Raw genomic sequence first — 22,497 nt, 5'->3', positions numbered from 1 at the left:
GGAGAACTTCATTTTTAGAGGGAGTTCAAGGCACCAGATGGCAGTTCATTAATGCACAGAGTAGTCCTGCGTATCCATTTAGATCCACCCCTGCCTAAGGACTGACTCTGTTATCCCCTTAGAGATCTGGAGCCCAGCCCAGGGCCCAAAGGTACTCAGAGACAAACAGTGGTAACCCCTGGTCAAGCTCTGGGACTTCATCCACTCACCCTCTCATAAAATGCAAGAGGGTTTTGTTTTGTTTTGTTTATACATTTTCTGCTTGTACACATCGAAATGTTCCTTACCAGCTGTTAATTTTGAAGGAATATTTACAAACCAATCTAGGTCCTTGGGCAGGGCCCTCAGCCACTCTTGTCTAGGTCCCAGCATGGAGGTTATGCCCAAATATCTACAGGGACTACTGGGGACTGAAGTTCAGAAACCATTAGCCTAAGTGCAGCCCTCCTGGCCCCTCAGTGCTGGGATGGAAGGACCCCCACTCCTGGCTACAGCACAGAACTAATGCTTACTGAGAAGGTCTGGGCCAGCAGGAGCTAGAGTGGAAGGAAAGGTACAGGAGACAGTCAGCAGAATGGCGTGGCCTGGTGTCCAGTCCCTGGAACCCATGTATACATAGTCACTTGGCACAGAAGAATGAAGCCTGGAGATGGAATTCAGGTTGTGATCACAAAGGGGATAATCTTGAGTTATGGAGATAGCCCCCCTGGAATGTACAGGATTGTCAAAGTCACAAGAAGGCATCGGAAGAGGAAGGGCAGGAGATGGCAGGATGAGGACTCGGCCTGCCAGGAGTCAACTGCGGAATGGCTTCTAGACACCAGAAAGGGGCAAAAGACTTTTCTTCCATTCTCCAGAAGGAACCATCCCTGGATGGAACCCACTTAAGACCTCCATCCTCCAGAAGTATAAGAGAACACGCACTTGCTCTCGGATCCCAGGTTCCACTCAGTTGTTACAAGAATGGTGGGAGGATTCAGTCAGAGATCCACGGGGGCTTACGTTGCTTGGGGTACTGGACAGGGTCCCCAGTGGAAAATGGTACAGGCTCAAGAGTGATGTGTTGTGTGACTATTGTCTGAGACGGCTTCCCCTGTGTGCAAGGCGCTCAAGAGAAGGAATGAAGACAATAGGAAGGGCACTGGTGCCTCCAGGAGGGAGGCCAGACATGATGTTCCTGCCCCAGGAACCACAGAAGATCTGACTTGGGGGGATATGATGGAGGGAACCACAGAACGTACTGGTCAGGTGAGCATGCGGAGATGAAGTGAGCAGAAGACCAAGGGATGACCAAGATCATTGCCTTCCTGAGACACAGCCTCGTTCTGCTCCTGTCCTTTCTAGACAGATGGCACAAAGAGGGGAGATAACTTTGAGAGGCGCGGGTGGACCCACACGATTCCCAGTACCTGAGTCCTCACTTTTACCAACATCTGACTTTGGAGATTTAAACTCTTCTACACACAAGGGGTGACTCGGCAGCACCCCTTTACAGTGAGAACTGGGACAACAGACTTCCAATGTCACATGTGAAGTCCAAAGTGAGCTCTGGTAGAATCTCCAGGTGCCTACAGCCAAAGCAGAGTAGTGGAAAGGAAAGGCAACTAAAGGGCTGGTACCTGGATGTTGAGTCTCCCCCGATGGGCTCCGAGGCCATAGCGCTTTGTTGTGGAGGCATGGAGCTGGAAGTCTGTGATTTTCAAGGTTTCCAAGCCAAGAGGAGGGCAACCTAGGAAGAACAAGGCTTGTTAGGAACAAGGACCAACATTGAAACAATGAGTTTCTGGTTTCTCTAAATGTGACCACATGTTTTACCCTTCTCTCCTGAACTCCCAGTTGTCAGCGTGGCAAACTTTGGACTTCACCCCTGGCAAACTTTGGACTTCCAAACACACAAGGCCAATGCAACTATCAACATTTTGCCAATTTTCTCTCTTGATGATCTTCGCTTTCTGTATATTTTGGCTCTGATTCCCTTTCTCCCTGCTACTTCTGAGACTGTTTTCAATTAAGGACCCATCCACGAGAGACTCAGTCGGGGAGCAACACTGGGTAGATTTCAAAATAATCCCATGATTAGGCTCTGTAAATTAATCAGAACTTGTTGATTTTGCTTCAGTAACCCTGGCCTTTGCATTGTGCATGCTAATGAGTAGGGTGATATAAATAGAAGGGAGAAAAACACTATTGTCTTCTCTTCTTGGGAAAATGGATAACTCTGAAAACAGCCCTTAAACAGTTTTTCTCTAGACTACAACGCCAGAGCTCAGGCAGGTCCTGATAGCCTTTCACTTCCAACCCATTGTCCCTACACAGATGTGTATTAGCAGCATCCAAGGCTGGACACCAGACCTCCCAGGCCTGAGCTACTGTCCTCACCCACCAGCCTGCCATAATACTGGCATGTCTCAAAGGGAGGCCTCCTCGTAGCCATCCAGCTCGGGAAAAGGAAAGCAAAATCCCCTGAGAGGGAAGATACTTGTTACTAAAGTATTAGACAACCCCCAAGTATAACAGAGGCATGTGTGGGGGGGTCAAGTCTATGCTCAAATGGATGTGCCTAGCATCTGGAGCACCCCTGAGGACCTTCTGCACACCCAGAATAAGTCCCTGCAGGGAAAAGACTACACTAATCTCATAAGCTCAGAGGATCCTGGGAAGATGGCAGCACCAGGGGCTCTGTGGGCACCTGGTAGAGAAGGCTGGCCTGGACACAGCAGGGAGAACAATGCAGACCTCCTAGAACCCAAGGCACCACCTACCCTTTCCCTAGAGATCTCAGGAGAGAAAATGGAGGCCCAGGAACCTGAGGTGAACTACTGAAGGAATGTTGCGATCAGCAGAGCTGGACCACAGATCCAACCCTCAGTCCCAGCTCAGGCTGGCACATCGCTTCTCTTCTGGGAGCCACCTGTGCCGTGCAGGGAGGTGGAGCTAAGCAGCCTCTATTTAAGAAAACTATATAGGTACACGGATAGCCAGCTGGACCAATGTGTATGTGTATATGCTTATGTAAATGTACATATGTATACATGTATAAATAATTCACTGGCTCAGTAAAGCAACAACAACTGCAATTCAAAGCACTTCTTCCAAAAAAATGAAACTCCTTGTATGTATACAGATATTTCAATTCAAGGCTGGGCACTGAGTGGCTCACATCTGTTATCCTAGCTACACAGAAGGCTGAGATCTAAGGATCACAGTTCAGGCAGAAAAGTACCATGAGACTATCTCCAATTAACCAGCAAAAATACCAGACTAGAGGTATGACAAAAGTGGTATAGTACCAGCCATGAGCAAACAGCTGAGTTCAATAGATATCCACAAATTCAGTCCTGCAAATCAAGAAGAAACTACCTGAATAAGACTGCACATTTATCGAAAGTCATTTCCTGTGAATACACACAAGTTCTGGTAATACGCTCCTCATGACAAGAGTGAAAAAGAAGTACCCTTAAGTGAGGCGTCCTAGGATGCACACCTAATATCAACTCAGGAACTCAGTGTCCGCCTCCTCTGCAGGGTGCTAGGCCATCAAATGACAGAGTGAGTTCACACAGCTGCGGCCCTCACATCTGGCAAGCATCTCCTCCTCTTGTCCACTCTTCCAAGGGAGTCAGAGCAGAAGCCAGGAAATCTGCCCTCTACCTGCCCTTCCCCCACCCTGTCCATTCACGGCACAGCTGATGGTACCTTTGATGGGAGCTCAGATTAACACATGGCCTCAGCCAAGATGTCATCCTCCACAACCCCAGAACTCTGGTACTAGAGATGTTTCCCTTATTAGAAGATGCTGGCTTTAACTATCTAGTTTTGCTTAGAAGCCTTTTCCATTGTTTGTGCCATTTAAAAGCAGCCCAGGGAGGATCCACTCTGAAGAGAACACAATGTCCTTGAAAGGCAAAGACACAGCTACTGACCAATGTGTCCTTATAAGAAGCAAGTTAAGCAGAGTGAGAGCATCGCCCTGCCCCTTTCCCTGCAAAGCTCTCTGCATTGGAGAGAAAACTGTGCAGGCCAATCAAAGGAACCCATGCAACGCACACCCAGACAAAGTGAGGAGAGGCGAGCTCATGCAGAGAACCCAGGAGTCTGTGGCACCCCTGAAATCCCCTGACTTTCAGAGGGAGTCTGACCATTGCTGTCTCATGCTAGAGAGGAATATAAAGGAAAAAGGAAAAAAAGTGACAAGGAACCACCAGCTCCCTCCTCTCTAGGACCTATACCCAGGGCTGATCCTGGGCCCAGAAGTTACATCTGTAACGCTCTAATTATGCCTGAGACTCCAGCTGCTAATGGAGGGAGCTGCTAACAGCATGTCCTGAATGTAAGCATTACACTCACCTTTGGTCCTCAGCTCCACCCAGACCTGAGCTTCTCCCAGCCCTGGAGTTCCTGCCCTATAGCTGACCCCTCCCTCTCTCTGCCCAGACCCACCTGAGAGCCCATCTACCTCACTTCCTACCCTCACACCCTGCTACTATCTAGATAGTGGAGGCTGCCATGTGCTCCCTCTCGGGGGGAAACATGGCTCCTTTAATAAACCTTGTAATAATCTTTCTCCTGGGCCTGCCTGCCTCTGGTCCCCTGGGATGGATGTGACGGAGTCTTTCACTGAAGGCAGAGCCTCTGCAGCAATGGAAGCCACGCAAAATCCACAGCATGTTGGAGTCAGCTTTAAGAAACCTCCACAACCCTCAGAATCAGAAACCTAAGAAAGCAGAGACAGGCTATAGGTCTGGTCTGTCAGTGAGATGACCAAGGAGTGAGAGTCAGACTCACATGCAATGTCTCACAGGAAGCGCCTGCAACCAAAAGGCTGAGCAAAACAAAAATTAAAGTCTGGAATTTACTACCAGCTAAACTATCAGCCAGCAGTGAAGGCATTTTCAGATACAGAAGTATTTGGAAAATCCACCACTTCCCACCGTAAACACAGACTCTTTCTAAAACTCTAGAATAGCAGGCACATAAGGCCCAGGGATAGGAACCAGGAGGAGGCTGCTGCCTAAGGAACTTCAAATACACCACAACAGAATAAGCAGTTAGAATTCCTTTGGTTGTGCATTCTCAAGGAAACACATGGGCCCTGTCCAAGGACCTATCAATCACAATGGTACCTTCCAACGATTAGGAATGCCCTCCAGCCTTCAGGAAACCTTACCAAGGAAGTCAAAAGTGGGTGCATTGAAGAGCAAGTGAAATGGAAAAGAGAAATGAGTGTCTCAAAGCCTAACTTAAATATCTATAAACTAGAAAGTTTAAAGAAAAAAAAAAGCTGTGTTGGAACTGCAACATACTTGCGTTATAACACCAAACCATGAGATAATTACTAGGCGTAAGACTGCTCAAAACAAATGGGGAACTCATTCATTCCCAGGTTTTTGTCCTCCTTCAGTGATCTGCTAAGCTTGGCCACTCAGGGGCCACCATGCCCTCCTTGGACCTCCTCAGGACAGGCTCCTGCTCTCCTGAAGAACAAACACACAGGGTCTGTTGCTTCTAGGAAGAAAAAGGTTCTGATGCTGAGAAACACATGGGTACGGAGACTAGGAGGAAAGGTGCGGGGGGAAAAAAAAAATAAGCCTTCGGGAAAATAGTAATTAGAGATCCAAGATGTGTCACAATCTGGAAGAGCAGCAAGTAACAGTCGCCAAGGATGAACTTACTTTCTCGGAAGGCACATGGCTCTCTTGTGCTGAGTGCAGTGCCTTCCCCCACCTCTGGGATCCATTCCTCAGGTGTCAGGATGGGAGCCCCTGTGTGACCCCCTCCTCCACACACTCACTTCACGCCATCTGCTCCTGGCTGGCGTTCTCTGCATGGCAGCTCCGTACACAGTGGAGGTCACCATCCTGGCCCCGAATTATCAGTCTCCAGGGTCCTTAATATAGCATCTTACACTGCTGTATGTGCTCACTCACACACACACACGCACACACACACACACACACACACACACACACACACCAGCTCGCCCAACTAAGTATGTCTGTTTTCTTTAATATCGCAGAGCTGTTAGTGACCTTGAGGTTCAGACTGAGCAAACTGAGACTTGGGTGCAACTAAACTCCATTAAGGAGCTAAGAAGTATCCAAGATCAAGTTTGAGAAGTGAATGTGTTGTAAGATCCTAAGCATAATCTTTCAACCATCTTGAAACCCCCAAAGTACAACTGTAAGGCTTGGTGGTATATGAGGTGAAAACAGGAAAAAGGTTGAAGCTCTGACGGGGGTCCCTGGTTGGAAAAGGGGAACTCGGAATTGGAGACCTAGTGACCTGCAATGGTCACCTATTAGGAAGAGAGAAATCTTAAAAGGCACGGAGGGCCCTGTGGGGACAAGTTCCCAGCTCTCTTGGGCTTCTGCTGTTATTGTCGCCTACAAATTGGACAGCTCTGACTTATGGAATTATTTCCTTTGCTTTTCCGAACTTGACATTCGCTTTGACTAATGAAGACCCTGGAGGCCACTTCCCGGGGTACTGAGAGTGTGTTCACCATGGCTCTCAGCCTGGCTCAGATACCACAAGCTCCCTAGTGGGACGTGGGCCTCGCTCTGGGTCTTAGGAAATCTATGAACCAATCTCCATCTTGGAAAGCTCCTTAACATCCACAACATCAAGGAAGACCCTTGTGCCCTTCCCCACAGGCCTGCTGGCCAATGAGGCTCCCTCAGACTGAGCCTCAGAAACTCAGAGAAGCCTGGGAAAATGGATGCCACACTCATCCCCAGGGACCCTAATTCAGCCATTCCTTCTTAAGCCCCCACAGGCGTCTTCTACAACAGTATCCCCCAGAAGCTTGCTGGGATCTCATCTACGAGGTAATGCAAGCTCAGAGGTCTCCCTGTTTAGGCTCAGGAGAGTTCAACAGAGAGACCTGTCACAGAACTGGGAACTGAGCCCAAGCTGCCAAAGTCTTTAATGGCCAAGAGGCACCTTCATTCCCCACACCCCAGCCTTGTCTCCTTGGACATTCAGATCTGCAGCTGCTTCACCTGAAAGGCCTCCCCTGATGCCACCTCACCCCACCTCGCTCATCCTCTTCACCCCACCTTGGCCCAATGTCATGACAAAAGTCAATCTTGTGAGAGCCTCAATTTAGTCTGCCTCCCTGAAGAGGCTGGGCACCTTTACAGCTGTGACAAGGAGTTTTCCTCACTGAATTCCCAAGGCTTGACTAAAAATCCCCGAACAAATATTATGAGCCACTACAACTGATCATTGCTATGTATTGCTAATAAGCTCCCCCCAAAGTGAGCATTGGTTCAAAAGAGCACTTCTCAACCCTTAGTCACTTATTTAGCATCTTTATAACATTTCCACACCTATGTTCCTCCCACACTATTATTTACTTCATATTGTTATTTAGATCAAATAATTTTCATGCAAATACATGAATATGAAAAGAAATCTTATCACTAGAAGCCAGCTTAGGAAAATGTCTTTAGGACTTTAGAGGAGGCAAAAAAAGGGGGAGGAGGGGAAAATGAACAGGAAGGACAAAGCACAAACCACAAAAGAAAAGATTAATCAGTTTCTTTTAAATTTAAGAATATCTGTTATTTAAAAGACAGCACAACTGGAGTGACCCGGCAGCGTAAGAAGTAGAAGACCCTTGCTGTGGATGTGTCTGACAAAGGACTCACAGTACTTTTAAGAAAAGAAAAGAAGGAAGAAAAAAAAATCTCCCATAGATCAAACAGAAAACCAAGAGCCAAATAGGACCTAAATAGATGTTAACAAATTAAGCTATCCAGATGGCAAGAGAACATCTGTCATTAGTCACCAGGAAAATGCCAACTAAAGCCACCATGAGATACAGTGCTTTCTTACCAATACGAATAAAATGGAAATGATCCATAAGACCAAATGCTGACTTCCAAGGAAGACAAGCCCCAGGCTCCCACTGTCGGCGGCGAGAGCGTGGATTGTTAAAATCAGTGACAAGAACCCTCTCGTGGGTGTCACTGAGCACTGATTCCCAAGCAGTTCCACTGGAGATGGAATTGGGGAGAATGGTGGAAAGGCTGACTGACCAAGAAGTACTAGACACTTAGATCATTATGGTAATTTGTAACCCTGTTGCACAAGCAAAAATGCATTTGCACATGCAGCAAAAGACTTACACAAGAATGGTATTAACTACACTATGTATAAAAGCCAAAAACTAAAACAACTCACACATCCTTCAATAGGAGAATGAATAACTAGTAGTGTAGTCCCACAATGGAATACCATAAATCAGAGCAGTAATGAGCCATGCCATGCACAACATCATTTATGTTCCTAAACACAGTAGTGAGCAAAAGAAGTCAGACCTCAGTATACGATGGACGATTCCATGAATATTGTCTCATTCAAAGTCAGGAAAAGTCATCCCAATGATGGGGAAGCAAGAGGAAGTAACTATTTGGGGGCACAAAGAGACTTCAGAGGCTCCAATAGTGATCTATTTCTTCTTCTAAACTGTAGTTACAGTGTTGCATTCATATGCTGTGTGAATGATGTGGACAGCAAGCCAATTGTGTATATGTGACCTAGGGAGTTGGGCTGTGGGATTTCTATTCTCTCCTGGCTATGTGTTAGGAAAAGAGCTTAGCTTTCCCTGACTAATCCATTTTTCCAATTTAGGAGCAAAGGAGAGCTATGCCAAACATAAAACCACCTACCTCAAAAGCTATCTGCTGTACAACTCCCTATATCCAATTATCTTTAAAACAAAAAAATTATAGAGAGCAGATGGTCAGATGCCAAGATTTGGGAACTGAACGAAGGGCACTGGCTGTAAAGACACCAAAGCAAGTTTGGATGGACAGCAGTATTTCCATGAAACTGTACTTCATTCAATTGAGTAGGACTGTGCCCACGCATGCACTCATGAATAGCTGATGAAATATGAACACACACTGTGGCTTACATCAATGTGAATTTCCTAATTTCATCATTGTGCCTCAGTGATGCAAAAATGCCACCACCACAGGGGGCAAAGTGAGGGATGCAAAGAACCCTGTATGTTTGTTTGCAATTTCTTGTGTACCTATAATTATTTCAAATATTTTTTAGAAAGGTTTCTTGAAAGGGAATTGAAAAGGATGATCATTTCATGTATCTCATAAAACTATCCCTTATCCAGAAGTGTCACAGACTTTGGAGAGTTCTAGTTTAAAATTTCACAATCTCTCCCAAACTTGCCCTAAAAAAACTCCTAAAACAGCATAAAAAGGAAAGACTTCCAACAATCCTTCAACTTGGTACTAGATATGGAAGAATATTTACCATGTGTGAGTCAGATGAAGATGGTTGAGGGAGAAAATAGAGATTTCTCAGAGGAGGGACCTACAAAAACATTATCCCTCCCTTACTGTGTGCCTCTAGTTTGAAACTCTGGGTCCGTCACAACTAGAAAACCAAACACCTTGTCTCAACTCCATATGTGACATTCTGGGATGGAAGGTAATGACCTCTCCACCCAGTCAACTTGCTACAACTACTGGCATTGTCAATTCTCAGGAAACCAGAACATAGGGGACAGTGAATTGCCATGTGAGTGGACAAGAACACTGACTGCCATCAACCTATGAGGGTAGTTAGGAGTCTCTAGACTAGTGCCCTCAGACTAGAGCATCAGGAGAAAACCTAGCTGGCTCTTAACCTCACTCAAAGATGAATAGAGAGAAAACACTAGTATGAAGAATAGAACAAAAAGGCCTCTGAAAGAACATTAAAAAATGGCTTCACCACCCAAAGGATTCTGAGAAATAATGTGACTTCAAAGGTGACTTGTTGTGATTAACCAGGGAAAGGTTTTTCACAGGAAGTATTCATTCTAAATTTAGTTGAAGATGATAAGTCTTCAACTAAAAGACGCACATGCTGAAATTAAAATACATATTATAGTTTTTTAATATTTAAAATAAATCCACCTATCAAAGAATACTTAAAATGCAAGGCAGAAATAAAACCCAAAAAGGAAAACTTATTCTTTTTGAAATTAGATCTATGGTATTGTAACAGAGAGGATCGACCATGAGACAGAAACATAGGGAAGTGAAAAGGAGGTAAATCAGAAGGCAGCATTTGCAGAATCCCAGTGTGCTAAGGCAAAGGCTGGCAAACTACAGCCCATGGCAGCACCTGACACCACCTGCTATGGTATATGGCCCATGAGACAAGAATGGATTTTACCTTGTTAAGGGCTACATTTTACATGGTTATGTAAGTATTCACGTAACCATCTTGATTTTGCCTTTTAGGCAATAAAACATAAAATATTTATGATTTGATTCTCTTAAAAATTTTTCCACTCCCTGATCTAAATAAAACTTCAAGATAGCAATCAAGGTCACTAATGTTTGCTGAGAGCTTGCTGTGTGCGGTGTGAGCCAAATGGTACAGACATTACTTAACCATCGCAGAACACTTCTCAGGGTGTATCACCTCTACCTAACAGAAGAGGAAACTGAGTCACTGTGAAGTTAAATACTTGTCCAGTGAGTGTCACCCCAGTCCCAAACCCATGACCTCAACCACCAGCTCAGATGCTGACCAAGTCCCTAGAAAGAAGACATGTGCACAGACTTAAAAACCCAGGACATGAGCAAGAAACAAGCATGAATTTGGCTGGAAAAATGAGAAACAAAGGGTAGCAACAGGTTGTTGCTGGTGGGGGAAATCCTGGTGGGAATTTTCAACCAAGGAATCATTTCACCACCTGTGTATGGTAAATTGCCTGGTGCCTGGATATTTCGCTGTAACACTGTTTGTAGTAACAAAGGATTGGAGACAACCCCAATGTCTGTCATTAGGTGTCTGAATGATAGAATACTATGCAACCTTTTTAAAACAAGGATATCTTTTATTGCTGTTGTGTCAGTCAGCTATTGCTGTGTAACAAAATATTACAAACTCTTAGTAGCACATAATAAGCATTTCTCAGGTGTCTATAGATCAACTGGGCAAAGCTGGTTGATTCTAAGTTACAGGTTAGACACACATCTGTTCCACTTACCACTCAATTCCATGGGCCACAGACCTGGGTACAAATATGTGGAAATAAGCAAAGCCTCTTCAGCCTTTGACTCAGCACTGGCACATGGTCACCTGCTTTCTTTTTGTCCTAAATGTGACATACGGGAAGGCCAGAGTTAAGGAGCCCTCACCTTTTTAGAAAGGAACTAAAAATCTACATACATGGTAAAAAAAAAATAAAGGATAGACACAGAAAGAGACGAAGAGGTAAATCAATAAAATTCAAGCAGCCTTGCAGGCTGTTATATAGCAACATCCATAAAGCATCTCAGCTGCGCGCTATTCTTGCTTTCAGGGCAGAGCTCTTCAAGCTATTTCTACATCAGAGGCAATCCACCCACAAGTGTAACTCTGACATCTGTACTTCCCTCAACCTGGGACATGCTGCAGGGACATCTGTACCACCTTACACCTGGCACACAATGTGAGCACCTTTGTACTGACCATCACCTTGGATATGAAGAAGTACACCTCAGTACTGACCACCACATTGGACATGAAGGAGTGGACCTCTGTGGCAACCATCCTCTGCCCCATCTCCATCAAGCCCCCTACTGCAGCCTAAGGAGACGCTGCAAGGCAGCTCCAGGTCCTGTTATGTGTCCAGCACACACACCCCAGCACCACCCCCAGTGCTGCTGCTCTGCTCTATCCCCTGTGCACCGTGTCCCCCACCCCATAGACACACATCAGGACAACTCCCAGTTATCTTCCCTTCTCAGTTCCTCCTTATTTTACACAGAAGAATTTTTACAGGTCAAAAGCAGATGCAGGACACTCAATGAATCACAGCCATGATAGCTGTCTTCGAGGCAAGCGGCCCCATCCTGAGAAAACATGGCACCAGTTCAAGAAAACAACTCTAAACAGGCCAGGAAGCTGTGGAGGTTGGCAGAAGAGAGGCAACTTTGAACCTGCAGGATGTGTGTGTGTGTGTGTGTGTGTGTGTGTCTGTCTGTCTGTCTGTCTGTCTGTCTGTCTGTCTGTGACTGTGTGTGTGTCTGTGTAAAAATAGTTCTTGGAACTCTTCCTAAAAATGCCTCCCCAAATTTTAATAACTTCCAATTCTGTGAATAAAGAACTAAGATAATTCAATCCAACTCTTCTACCGAAGTTGCTTTAAAAAAATCTGGACACAATATGTTCGAGAACATGTTTGAAAGCATTAAGAATTTATAAGACAGCAAAGGATTATCAGGCCCACCACCGATGGCAGCAAAAAAACAGAGCACCGCAGAGGCTAGGCCCCCACGCCCCTCAGCCCTGCAGCATTTGTGATCCTGAAGAAACAGCTGGGTTTTACCAGCTCACTTGAGGTGCAGACACCCTAAAGACCATAGCCTCAGGGTAAACCCCAAAACACAGCTCAACATCACATTGTACTCTCAAAATAGCCTGCCATCAGTCTGAATCCTTGCAGTAGACAGGAAGTTGGTATGCCTCTCCGTCCAGATGGAAGACACTTTTCATCCTACAGGTTATTGTAGAAAGTTCATGATTGTGGACTTCTGTTTTTATATTAGGATGCTGTTCGTTTTACCTATGATTTTTTGGTGGTGAGGGCTTGGTTAGAGACACAGCCCCACATCATAACGTTGTACCCAAGGGAACATGCAAATCCCCTTTACGACAATCAGCTCAGTGACACAGTTTATGGACTCACGTGGCAGCCGAAATTGGGCCATCCCTGTAAATGCAAATTCGTGAAATGCTCTGTTTATTTTAAGCTGCTCTGTTGCTCAGCAAAAGTCTAGGATGAGAATCGTGGACTCAAATCTCTGTTTTGTCCCTTTACAAGCTGTGGGACCCAAGGCACATTGTCTGTATGACTGAGTCTCATTTTCCTCACTTATAAAACTGATGATGATGATGATGATGATGATGATAATGATACCCATAATATTCAGAGTGGCACCAAAGATGTTACACATTGGACCTGTCACTTACTGTTTCAAAACAGTCAGTTTCCATTTCTGACAATCTATGACCTGCATATACCTTAGTATCAGGCATCAACACTACTATACAGTGAGCTGCCCAGAAAATTCAGAGTGGGAAACTCATTTATGTTTCCCCATCCTGTAGTATGTGCAGATGTTAGCATTTTCTAGTGGGCTGGAAATCTTTTTAGTAAAAAGAAGCACAGACAGTAGAGGGCTTAAAAGTAACCTCATTCTGACCAGGTCATAGGATGGTAGGATGGTTTAAATTATTGTCATTCTTTGGTCTGGTAGGTTCTTTTTGAGTGATATTTTCATAATATTATCAACCTGGTTCAAAGGTTAACTATTTAGCTGAAGAGAACTGTAAGTGGCTACAAAAATACTGGGTAAATAACTAAACTTGTCTTCTATTGTAGCTTATGTGGAAAGGAAAATTTTGGTACCATGTATGCTAACCTCTCCTTGGACATAATAAAGAATCCAACTAAAACAAAGTTGAAGGGCAGGGAAGGTGGCCCTGTGGTAGAGTGCTTGCCTCACATGCATGAGGCCCTAGGTTCAATTCCTTAGCACCACATAAACAGAAAAGGCCAGAAGTGGTGCTGTGGCTCAAATGGTAGAGCACTAGCCTTGAGCTAAAGAGCAGAGGGACAGTGCCCAGGCCCAGAGTTCAAGCCCCACAACCGACCAAAAAAAAAAAAGGTTGAAAACAATTTCAGATGGGCAAGTCTCTTGAGGCCAATATTTTATTTCAGAGATTTGTGTTGTATTTGGCAAGTAACTCTGTACTGCAACTCTGTGGCTTTCAATTAAAAAAGTAAAACTGGAAGAAAAAAACTGGCTGTTTCTTACTAGCATTAACAGGAAGCTATCCTGGATATTGTAGTTTAGAACAATAAACAATACTAGTGACACAATTGTTAATAATAGTAATAGCTGTAGCTGCTAGGCCACAGTGTGTCTGGGAGCCTGGAACTAAACCTTTGAACATTCTAAGGTAAGTCATCACAGCACCAATATCTTCACATGGCACCAGATTACAGGCCTGACACTGCATCATTTAGAAAGAGAAGATGTGGCCTTTGACCCTAAAGCCCCTAGGATCAGTTTGAGGGATAAGACGTGCACACAAGGCAGTAGACAGCTAAGAGGACCCACTGAAAAGACACTGGTTTTATTTGGGGGAAAGGAAAGTCCAAGGGTGGGGAGAGCAATGAAGCCTTGGGACATTCAGAAATAACTTGAGTAAATCCATCAGGAAGGTCTGGTGGGGCGACAGGGTGCCTCCTGGGAGTGAGAGCTTTGGGGAACACCTCCACCCCGACACAAAGGCTCAGAATGGATACAATCTAGGCAGCCCCACATGTGGGAAATCTGAGGTCCAGGCAGCTGCACCAGGTGCTTGTGGCTACTCTGGAGGTGACTGGAGGTGGGACCAGGGCTCTCCAAGATTTCACTTACTCTCTCTGAGATCTTCTGGGGCCACCGGAACACTGTAATCGTCGCTGGCAGCCTTCTCAACACCCTTGCTTCTCCGGCCTTTTCTGTTGCCATTTTTCCCTAAGAATAGAAAGGTGCCTTTACTTCTGGTTAAAGGAAAGGAAGCACCAAACCACCCAAGAAAACAAACAACCACAATAAAAGCATTGTGCAACTGAAACTATTGTCAGCCTGCAAAATGCTTTTGACTCTAATACAGAGGCACCATCCATATGATGGATGGACTGGAAGTGGAAGTCTTATTTGAACACCAGAGCTAGTATTTCCCCCCATGTTGGATGTCCCTCAGCTGGAAGTGGAAGTCTGATTTGAACACCAGTGCTATATTTCCCCCCATGTTGGATGCCTCTCAGCCGAGTCTTACATTCTCACTTGGGGCATTTGGGTGAAGATGGTGGCCACCAACTGGAGAGACTCTTTGCTGTAGCCCAGGAAACCCACTGTGCACCCAGCCCCCAACCCTTCCAGCTTCTCTTCCCAATACCAAGCCACTCTCTCTGCCTCAGAAGCACTGGTCTCCCTTCAGGAACAAAAGAAAGGAAAGAAGGGAGGGAGGGAGGCAATGGAGGGAGGGTGTGAAGAAGGGAGGATCATGTCAGTGAATAACCAAACATACAAAAACAAGAGGATGACAGGTTATAAAAAAATAGATTTCAAGAATAATAGCCTAATACATAAAAGAGATATTAAAATGGAAGTTGAAATAGCAACAAACAGCCTGAGGCTTCAGCTTGGACCAATTAATAAAACTACTTCTCATTATTTGACAGTACCCCACACACACACTGAACAGGATATCTACTAAGAAAACCCTAAGGCATCCCAAGGCCAGAGGTGGGATGCTGACTAGTGTCACGTCGTGGCACTTGTCCTGCTCTTGTGTGCAGGACTGTCCTGGCTGGTCACCTTGACAATGCCCACTGCAGGTCCACAAAGACTTGGGTTATTTAGCAACACTGGCAGCATGGATGTTGGAAACGCATGAGTCTCATTTGGCAGAAAGATATGTTACTATATATATATAACTGTATAGATATATACATACACACACATATTAACAAAATACGTTTAGAAAAAGCCAACGTGCTACGAATGAATGTTCTGTTTCAGGCCTTCCCAGGAGACTGCGCCCACTGCAAGCCATCTCAGGGCAGCCTCCCTAGACCCTGCTGGGAAAGACTCAGAGAGTGGGTGGCAAAGATCTGGCCCCGGTACCGTCTCAGCACAGCAATGAGGACAACGAGCCCCTAGCTCGGGAGAGAAAGGCCCAGATGTGTGGTTCTCCCACAGGACCAACACACGTGGGGCAGAGTCCCTTGGGGGAGTGATCACAACTGGAGCCCAGCCTTCTTTACCATCAGAGATGAGCGATGGTGGTCAGGAGCAGCCAGCTGAGGGCGGGCTCAGCCTCCGCCCTTTCCCTGCAGTCCAGAGCCCCAGGGGGACCTGGGACATCACATTTACCTCTCTGCCTCACATCCTCTTCAGAGGAAAGAGACAAGGAGCTGACTGCACAGAAAATCACAAGGGACTCAGAATGAGCCTGACCTTCCATCCTTGATCAAAAGATGACTTCTAGCTGGCACTGGTGGCTCAGGCCTGAACTCCCAGCTACTTAGAAAGCTGAGATCGGAAGATAGAAGTTTGGAGCCAGACTAAGCAGGAAACTCCGTGAGACCCTTATTAACCAGTAAAAAGCTAGAAATGGAGCTGTGGCTCAAGTAATAGAAGACAAGTCTTCAGCAAAAAAGCTGAGGGATAGCGCCCAGGCCCTGAGGTCAAGCCCCAGCACGGGAACAAAAAAATTAAAATAAATACAAAAAATAGATGATTTCTATCTTTTCACAATCAATACATCATCCCATCTACACATCACAAAGCTCACATGTAATACACTTCTCAATTGATCAGATATTCTCACATAGATGGTAACATCAGACCTTGGCAGGAACAGCATTTTACAGATGGGAACAGAGTGAGGAAGAGGACTGCTGAAAGTCCGGACGAAGCCAGGTGGTGACAGAACTGAGGCCCGTTGGCAATCTGAGCCCGTCCCAGCCAGCATGGATTCCTCTTCCGTAGCCTCTTCCTGTTTTAACAAGAGGGCAACATATGGCCGGTACAGATGAAAGAAGAAGGAGAATGGAAATAGTGTTCAGAGAAGGAGCCAGAATCAAATCAACATCTCCATCTGGGCCGCGTGACAAAACAGAATTCCTTAAAAGTAGCAAAGTGAACTGCCAATGCAGGCCACATGTTCTATTCTGGTCTATGGTGATAAATATAATTCCTCTGGGTTAATAGAAAAAAACTATTTTTTCCCCTCTCTATACAAGGAGCTTACAGTAGGGAACTTTCCCCTCCCACCCCAGAAACTCAAAACCCATTCCCTTTGCTACAGTTTTACATTTTGCCAGGAAATTCCAGTCCAAAGGGGCTCACATTCCCCTGAAGGGGGGTCTGGCCCAGCTCTCCCTCTCACCATCCTTGACTCGCTCTTGGTTAAGAAACCCACGCTAGGAGGAAAGAGCTGCCAAGTGGGGTTTTCTGAGAACTCCCCAGAAATGTAACCTACAGGTCGCTCTCCCCAGAAATGTAGACTGGAGACCTCAAGTGAGACAATCATTGCACGAAAAGCCTGCACAGCAGCATAGACATTCCAGCTCTATAGGGATGAGAAGAAGGGCTGCCCAGGGGTTGGGGTGGGGAGGGCTTGAGCCCTTATACCAAGATGGGCAGATCCCAGGGGAACCCAAAAACCTCATGTGGGCCCAGGAGAGCTGGCTCAGCAGCTCAAAGTTGCCCTGGCTTGCAGTCACATGATCTGGCAGGAAGGGAGGCTGAGGGGCAGACAGGGCACCGAGGACAACCTCGGAGTGCACCCCTCCGCTCTGTCTCTCTCAGGCGGTCTTCTCTGGAAAGCCTGGCTGGCCCACCCCAGGCCAGCCTTTAGTGCAGAAGACTCCATCAAACTGGGGTGTGAGGGCTGGGGGGCCTCTGTGGCCATACCCCTGCCCTCTGAATGGTCTGCTGTCACCTTCCCCACACACAACCAGACAAGTCTGTTGACTTTAAGATGAGTCTTTTACCTTTGTAACACCTGCAGTGGGCATGTGTGCACCGGTGTTTGCAGGGCGCCCTTGGTGCTGCTTGCCTGAGTTTTGGTTATACTCAGTGTCCAGCCTGAGGCAAGAAAGCCTGGATTTCAGGAATGCTCTTGAGAGATGATTTCAGGCAGCACAATTAAAAGGGTGTAAGAGGGGAAAGAAAAGGCCAAGAACCCAGGTGTATTACCTGGCAGGACCCATGCTCACAACTTGGCTGGAGACTCAAGAAACAGGAGAGAGGTATCACCGTGCTGCCCTCCAGAGCCTGGGAAGCTGGGCACTGACTCCTTTAGGACCCACAGGGTACCATCAGCGCACCACCAGGAGGAATCAGGCCTTGGCAGAAGTCATATGTGCCCACAACTGCCCACAGACAGACCGTGAGCCCAGATATCTCCAAATCCTGAACAAGCTTAACATGACGTCCCACACGTGGCTTTCACAGACCAGGCATTAAATACAACTGTGCCATCGGGACTCACATGAACACTGGAAGTATTCTATACATGCCATGAGTAGCTGGAAGGCTAAGGCCAGATGGGGCCAGCAGCCCCTCCCCCACAGCCAATGACTTCCTAATTGATGGGTGTCATGACCTCAGAGGGGCAGCTGCAGAAACAGGGGTCTAAGTGGGCCACATATGTTGCTGGGGTGGCCAAACCAGAGTGCTCAATCCCACAGTCCCTCCAGGACATCCAGAGGGACCCACACCTCTGAATGCAGGCCCAGGAGCCCGGCTGTCTTTGTCTCCGCCCTGAAGGCACTGACCACCGTGAGATTTGACAGTCACAGACACTGCGATATTCCAGGAAACACATGACTCTTGCTACGAAACACATGACTCTTGCTACACCACAGCATGCAAGCCAACTTTCAGCCCTAGGAGGGTCCCCCACCCTTTGTGATCCAGGCAGAAGGCCTGGTTTCTGGAACTGTGGGCACAGGCTGGAGGGAGGATGCCAGCACTGAGCTGACTTTGGAAAGCATTTTGGAAAGGGCGGTGGTGCCTTAGAAAGCTAATGCTTTTTTATAATGCATCCTTTCCCTTGGAGCCTTGTGGGGAACTGATCTGAAGGAAACACTCAGATTTAACTCTTAAGCAAGCATGGGGTCTGACGGTAAGGCTTGTCAGTTATTGAGCTGGGCAGCATCTTGGTGGGCTTTTAAAACACATGTAGAAATATTTACAGACACATTCTCCTAAGCCTCACACTCCAGCTTTGCCTAAGAGCTGACATTTCCACCCGAAGGCCAAATTGCACAACACCAGGGAAGAGACGACGCATAAGAGTAATAGGAGTTACTCCACCTGCCCTCAGGGGCAGCACACACAACAGAAAGAGCTTTGTTTACAGCCTGATCTGCTCAAGGAACAATTTCAGCTATCACCCCTTGGGCTGGGGCACAACATAGCCCAAGATGCCAACTGAACCATGGTGGCACAAGTGTATACCAGACATGGCCCAGTGCCCACTGTGAAAGCTCCTCAAGCTCAGCTCTATGGTCTTCCAGCAGGGGTTTGTGTAGTGGCACAATGGTGCTTTCTGGTCAGTGCTTAAAGAAAACTGCCATCAAAGGAACAAGCAAAAATTCAAATGTGAGGGCTTCGTATGTGAGCCAGCTATTCAAAGCCAAAAGGCAACACATGGAGAAGCAGAATCTTCCAATTATACCTTCAGTCTTATTTGTTATTTTGTTTGATTGTTGCTGTGGTGTGGGAGGGAGAGGTAGATGAGTCATATATGAACTCTGTTCCATTTTCTCTAGAAAGAGCATGGCCACCACCCAAAGTGGAGGTGCTACGCGAAGCAGAGCACACCTCAAATCCACGAACATGCCCTCAGTTGGGTGCTTACCATATAAGCAAACCCTGAGCCCCCAAACAGCGGTAGGGATCTGGTCACTGTAAGATTCAGTCCAAAACAGCTGAATAAATAGAAGTTGTCAAGTCCATATGAGGAAGAACATTCTAGCAGTGAGTACTGTCCATCCAAGGAAAGGGCCGCCACCAGGTAGGGAGGTTCCAGCCATCTGTGGAAGGGAGCAGCCGAGGCTGGGCAGCCAGCTGCTGGACTTCTGCCATGGACAGGACTTTGCATTTGAACAATTAGGTTCTTTCAAGGTCTAAAATTCTGATGCTCATAAGGACTTCAGACCTTGTATGATAACCAAATCCTTTGAACTTCAAAAGAAGATTCCATAGTTCCATATCCTGATGGACATACACATACATGTATGTGTACACTCCTGCACACCGGCAAACACATACCTGTAAAAACTAGTGGAATGTGATTAACATTGTAATCTAGTCATCAGTGTTTACAGCTGTCAAATTTCCTGGTTCCCCTACTGTGTACAGTCGGGGAATATATCCTCAATCCCCTGAGAATATTTGCCTACATGTGGAGATATTTCTAGTCAGGAAAACTGGAGGTGGAATGTTATTGGATCAAGACCATGGAAGCTGCCCAGCATCCTACAACCCAGTACCCATCTCCCTCCATACACACCCACAATTAGTCCAAGTGTCAAATGTGCCAAGGCTGAGAAACCCAGCACTATAGTCATATAAGCTCATTCATGGGGGTGACCCCACAAAGGGAGAAACGCACATGACACTTCAACATCTTATTTTTGCAATTTCTTGTAAGTGTCTAATTATTCTAAACTAAAAATTTAAGCAATAGCTCAAGGATTCCATTCCTTTCAGGATACTGGGACTCTACTTGTCTGAAATTTGTCTACCCCTCATGGAAAATGCAGGATAGTTTGGGTACCCATTACTCAAATTGATTGTGATCAATGAATGTACAAAGTTTTCAATTAGGAGAATATTGCATATACATAATGAGGCATCTTAGGGATGGACACAAATCCAAACATGAACTCATTTGTGTTTCATATCCACTTTATACACAAAGCCTGAAAAGAAGTTGGTACAATATTTTTAAGATTTTTGTATCTGAGACAAACTTTCATAGTGTGGAAATTCCTGTGGGTGGCACCATATTGTGCGGAAAGTGTTTCAGAGTTTGGGACATTCTAGTTTTGGGATATGCAGGTGCCCTACACTCTCAATCAGTCCAAATACTCAGTTCTCCAAGTCACCTCCACCTATGTCTATGCTTGACATCCATGGAGTATTTCTGCAGTGGCCAGGTACCCAAGCCAAAAGCAAATCCCCAGTGGCCTCAGTTCCTTCCATCAACTCCCTCCTAGAGCCCACTGCACACAGCCATCCTGCTTACCTCCCACAGAGCCCAGTGTTTATGCTCCCAAGAGACACCTGGAAGACATCATCTTTTAAGATGATGCATGCAGTAGACTTTCATACCAGGTACCGTGCTTTTGCACTCCTACCTGTCTCTCAGTCTCTGCTCTCAGTGTCTAGCCAGGGCTGAGTCCTTACTTACCAATATCCACCCAGTGAGGTAAATTCTACAAGTTTGCATTTAACACCCCAGGCCACAACCCTGGCATCCCTCCTCCAAAAATACCTTCCTTAGATAAAGAGACAAATTCCTGCAAACAGCCCACCCACCGTGGAGATGAATGCTATTACTACATCATGCACCACCACTTAAAGCTGGAAATGATCATTTTCTCCTGGTGCAATTTACCTCCCCAGCCCTCTACAAACTTTTCTAAATCAAGGTCACTCTTAAGCCAGTCTCCCTACTACTTATATTGCTTCAATCTAGAGCAAAAGATTCTACTAACCATGCATGCGCGCGCGCACACACACACACTCATTTTTACCCATTAGGCATTACAAGTATGAGATGTCACACTTGGCTTACTCTATTTGGGGAATGTCTAAGAATGCCAGCCCCACATAGTTCATCAGAAAGAAGGCTGAAATAGCAGTGAGCTTGGAAGCTGCTCCCCAGCAGGCCCATTCCCTGTTTTCAGCTTGGGAATAGAATCCAGGTGGGTGCCCTAGGCTCATTTCCTGTAGGGGCAGAGCTAACTATTCACCAGCTTCCTGCCCCATAGCTGATCTCCAGCAGCAAGCCAGCTCTCCAGACGCAAATAACCTTTCTCTTCTGCATCCTGATATCTTCTCCAGAGACTCCATTCTGAGGCTGGCAAGTGCAGATGCTCAATGAAGGAAGGACAGCCACATTCCAACTACATCATCTGAGTCCACAGACCCAGTTAACTAGAGCAGCCTGGGACTTCCCGAGCTGTTTTCTATTGGGAAAGAAAGCTGTTCCTGGAATGATGAGTCTCCAAATAATATAGTGGGCTCACTTGTCAAATGTCAAACATCACCTCCCCCGGGAAGCATTACCTACCCACCACCCTTCCTTCCTTCTTTTCTTCCCTCCTTCCTTCCTTTTCTTTCTTTCTCTTTCTCTTTTTCTCTCTCTCTTTTTCTCCCCCTGCCCTCCTCTGTCCTGAGGCTTTAGGGCCTGGGCATTGTTCTGAGCTCTTTTTGCTCAAGGTTAGTGCTCTACCACTTTGAGCCACAACTCCACTTCTGGATTTCTGGTGGTTAATTGGAAATAAGAGTTTCATGGACTTTCCTGCCCAGGCTGGCTTTGAACTGCAATCCTCAAATCTCAGCCTCCTGAGTAGAGTAGCTAGGATTACAGGAGTAAGCCACCAGCTCCCAGAAGCCCCTCTGTTTCTTTGTACCCCATAATTCTATGCAACACTCAGCACACCTGTGACTGCTTTCTCAAAGTCCCCCAACTTCTGTGAGGTCCAAGAGAGGAGAGGCAGGTTTGACTAGCATTCTCTGTCCTTTGGACTCAGAATCTGGTGCTCAGTTGATTCTCAAAAAGGACCTGCAAAACAAATGAAGGGTTCCCAGGAGCACAGCTGAAAGCTTGGGGAAGCAGCTGTTGAAAGGCTGTGTGTGTGTGTGTGTGTGTGTGTGTGTGTGTGTGTGTGTGTGTGTGTGTGTG

The 22,497-nt window shown here is 46.2% G+C and overlaps 1 protein-coding gene across 1 annotated transcript in view; it reads right to left on the bottom strand.

Moving 5' to 3' along the window:
• Cpxm2 (carboxypeptidase X (M14 family), member 2) overlaps nucleotides 1-16,032 on the bottom strand; it is a 99,085-nt gene extending 83,053 nt beyond the window's left edge. Inside the window, exons 1-3 of the mRNA XM_013021892.1 lie at nucleotides 16,026-16,032; nucleotides 14,439-14,537; nucleotides 1,620-1,729 (exon numbers count right to left, since the gene is read on the bottom strand). Coding sequence (XP_012877346.1) covers nucleotides 1,620-1,729; nucleotides 14,439-14,537; nucleotides 16,026-16,032 — 216 coding nt within the window. The remainder of the gene's footprint in view (nucleotides 1-1,619; nucleotides 1,730-14,438; nucleotides 14,538-16,025) is intronic.
• Between the last annotated feature and the right edge of the window lie 6,465 nt (nucleotides 16,033-22,497).

Source organism: Dipodomys ordii, unplaced genomic scaffold (assembly GCF_000151885.1).
Source record: "Dipodomys ordii isolate 6190 unplaced genomic scaffold, Dord_2.0 Scaffold58, whole genome shotgun sequence".
Classification (NCBI taxonomy): domain Eukaryota; kingdom Metazoa; phylum Chordata; class Mammalia; order Rodentia; family Heteromyidae; genus Dipodomys; species Dipodomys ordii.
Note: the sequence above shows the minus strand (reverse complement) of the source record. Positions and strands in the feature narration are given on the sequence as shown.